Source organism: Hemiscyllium ocellatum, unplaced genomic scaffold (assembly GCF_020745735.1).
Source record: "Hemiscyllium ocellatum isolate sHemOce1 unplaced genomic scaffold, sHemOce1.pat.X.cur. scaffold_640_pat_ctg1, whole genome shotgun sequence".
Taxonomy (NCBI): Eukaryota; Metazoa; Chordata; class Chondrichthyes; order Orectolobiformes; family Hemiscylliidae; genus Hemiscyllium; species Hemiscyllium ocellatum.
The window spans coordinates 82,501-85,000 of record NW_026869147.1 but is presented as its reverse complement, the minus strand read 5'-3'; the positions used below and the strand labels follow the sequence as shown (position 1 = coordinate 85,000).

The 2,500-nt window shown below is 55.8% G+C and overlaps 1 protein-coding gene across 1 annotated transcript in view; it reads left to right on the top strand.

The window, feature by feature from the left end:
* Positions 1–2,500, top strand: part of LOC132814036 (multiple epidermal growth factor-like domains protein 6) — a 14,906-nt gene that overhangs the window by 3,020 nt on the left and 9,386 nt on the right. Inside the window, exons 5-7 of the mRNA XM_060823355.1 lie at positions 1–125; positions 1,040–1,189; positions 1,563–1,715. The exon at positions 1–125 is cut by the window's left edge and continues 31 nt beyond it. Coding sequence (XP_060679338.1) covers positions 1–125; positions 1,040–1,189; positions 1,563–1,715 — 428 coding nt within the window. The remainder of the gene's footprint in view (positions 126–1,039; positions 1,190–1,562; positions 1,716–2,500) is intronic.

The following is a 2,500-nucleotide window of genomic DNA, read 5'->3' as shown; positions in this document are numbered from 1 at the left end:
ACTGAGCCACGTCTGTACCATGAGTTTCCACACTCAGTGCAATGAGGACAGCGACTGCGAGGGTTGGCAAACCTGCTGCAATACCACCTGTGGGAACAGATGTGTCTTCAAGTTCCTGTCCAGACGTAAGGCACCACTCCTGTTAAGCTCTGTGTATCATCCCACTGGCTACAGGTATCGAGGCAGGAGGGTTTGTTGGTGGGAGAGTGTAGAGGGAGCTGCACCCTGAACCTAACCCCATGCTGTCCCTGTCCCTGGGAATGGTCGATGGTGGGACAGTGTAGAGGGAGCTGCACCCTGTACCTCACCCCATGCTGTCCCTGTCCCTGGGAATGGTCGATGGTGGGAGAGTGTAGAGGGAGCTGCACCCTGTATCTAACCCCATGCTGTCCCTTTCCCTGGGAATGGTCAATGGTGGGACAGTGTAGAGGGAGCTGCACCCTGTATCTAACCCCATGCTGTCCCTGTCCCTGGGAATGGTCGATGGTGGGACAGTGTAGAGGGAGCTGCACCCTGTACCTAAACCCCATGCTGTCCCTGTCCCTGGGAGTGTGTGATCGGGGGGATGGTGTAGAGAGACCTTTACTCTGTATCTAACCCCATGCTGTCCCTGTCCCTGGGAGGGTGTGATCGGGGGGATGGTGTAGAGAGACCTTTACTCTGTATCTAACTCCATGCTGTCCCTGTCCCTGGGAGGGTGTGATCGGGGGGATGGTGTAGAGAGACCTTTACTCTGTATCTAACCCCATGCTGTCCCTGTCCCTGGGAGGGTGTGATCGGAGGGATGGTGTAGAGGGAGCTTTACTCTGTATCTAACCCCATGCTGTCCCTGTCCCTGGGAGTGTGTGATCGGGGGGATGGTGTAGAGAGACCTTTACTCTGTATCTAACCCCATGCTGTCCCTGTCCCTGGGAGGGTGTGATCGGGGGGATGGTGTAGAGAGACCTTTACTCTGTATCTGACCCCATGCTGTCCCTATCCTGTGGGAGTTTGACCCTCTCCATATGTCCTGATGTGACTGTCACTTTGTTCCTTCCAGCGACCCAGTGCCCTGCCTCCACCCGCTTGGACCCATTCTGTGAGATGAAGTTGGGAGACGTGTGTCAGAATGACACTGACTGCCATGCCTGGTCATCATGCTGCAATGCCACCTGTGGAAAGAGATGTGTACCTCGTTTCCTCATGAGCCGTAAGTGATCAGTGTATCTCTGTTTGTTCAGAGCCTCTGCTGTGGTGATGACAGTCCATGGCAGTGTGGGCAGGGAGCTGGGTGTGTGTGTGTGTGTGTGTGTGTGTGTGTGTGTGTGTGTGTGTGTGTGTGTGTGTGTGTGTGTGTGTGTGTGTAGATATATCCGTGGGATAGGGGGATGTGGTATTTGGAGATTCACCTGGAATTGCCTAAATACCTGAGGCTTCCTGAATCCCGGGGCTGTGGAGCTGGTGTGTCAGTGATGGAAGAGCCGTGGGAGTCCCTCGTTTACCGCTCGTGTCTCACTCGAGCAGATCCGAGGGAGTTGTGTGTTTCTGTACAACTATATCCATACTGTCTCTGTGCTGTCCAGGTGATGATACCTGTCCTGCTCCCCACCGCCTGGAGCCCATGTGTGACCTGAAACTCGGAGATCGTTGCAGCGGAGATGAAGACTGTGATGCCTGGCAGAGCTGCTGTGAGAGCACATGTGGAAACATCTGTATCCCCAGTTTCATGGATGATGGTACGTTGTTGGGGTGAGACTGTGAGGGAGATGGTGTGGAGAGAGAGAGAGAGAGAGGACGGGCACTGGGAAGATGGGGGAGAGAGAGGGAGAGCAAAGGGGACCAGGAAAATGGGACAGATAGAGAGAGAGAGGAGGGGCCACTGGGAAGATGAGACAGAGAGGGAGAGCAAAGGGGTCCAGGAAAATGGGACAGAGAGAGAGAGGAGGGGGCACTGGGAAGATGGGGAGAGAGAGAGAGAGAGAGCAAAGGGGACCAGGAGAATGGGTCTCAGAGCGAGAGATACAGAGGGAAAGACAGAGAGAGGAGGGGGCACTGGGAAGATGGGAGAGAGAAAGACAGAGGCGGGGGGGAGTCTGGGAGAATTGGACAGAGAGAGAGGGAGAGACACAGTGACAGAGAGAGGGAGAGAGAGAGGGAGAGACAGAGAATGGGGGAGAGAGAGAGAGAGCAGGACCAGCAGAATGGGAATGACCCTCCATCAGTGCCTGCTCCCTCAGCACTGACCCTCTGTCAGTACCTGCTCCCTCAGCACTGACCCTCCGTCAGTACCTGCTCCCTCTGCACTGACCCTCTGTCAGTACCTGCTCCCTCTGCACTGACCCTCTGTCAGTACCTGCTCCCTCAGCACTGACCCTCCGTCAGTACCTGCTCCCTCAGCACTGACCCTCCGTCAGTACCTGCTCCCTCTGCACTGACCCTCTGTCAGTACCTGCTCCCTCAGCACTGACCCTCCGTCAGTAACTGCTCCCTCTGCAGTGACCCTCCGTCAGTACCTGCTCCC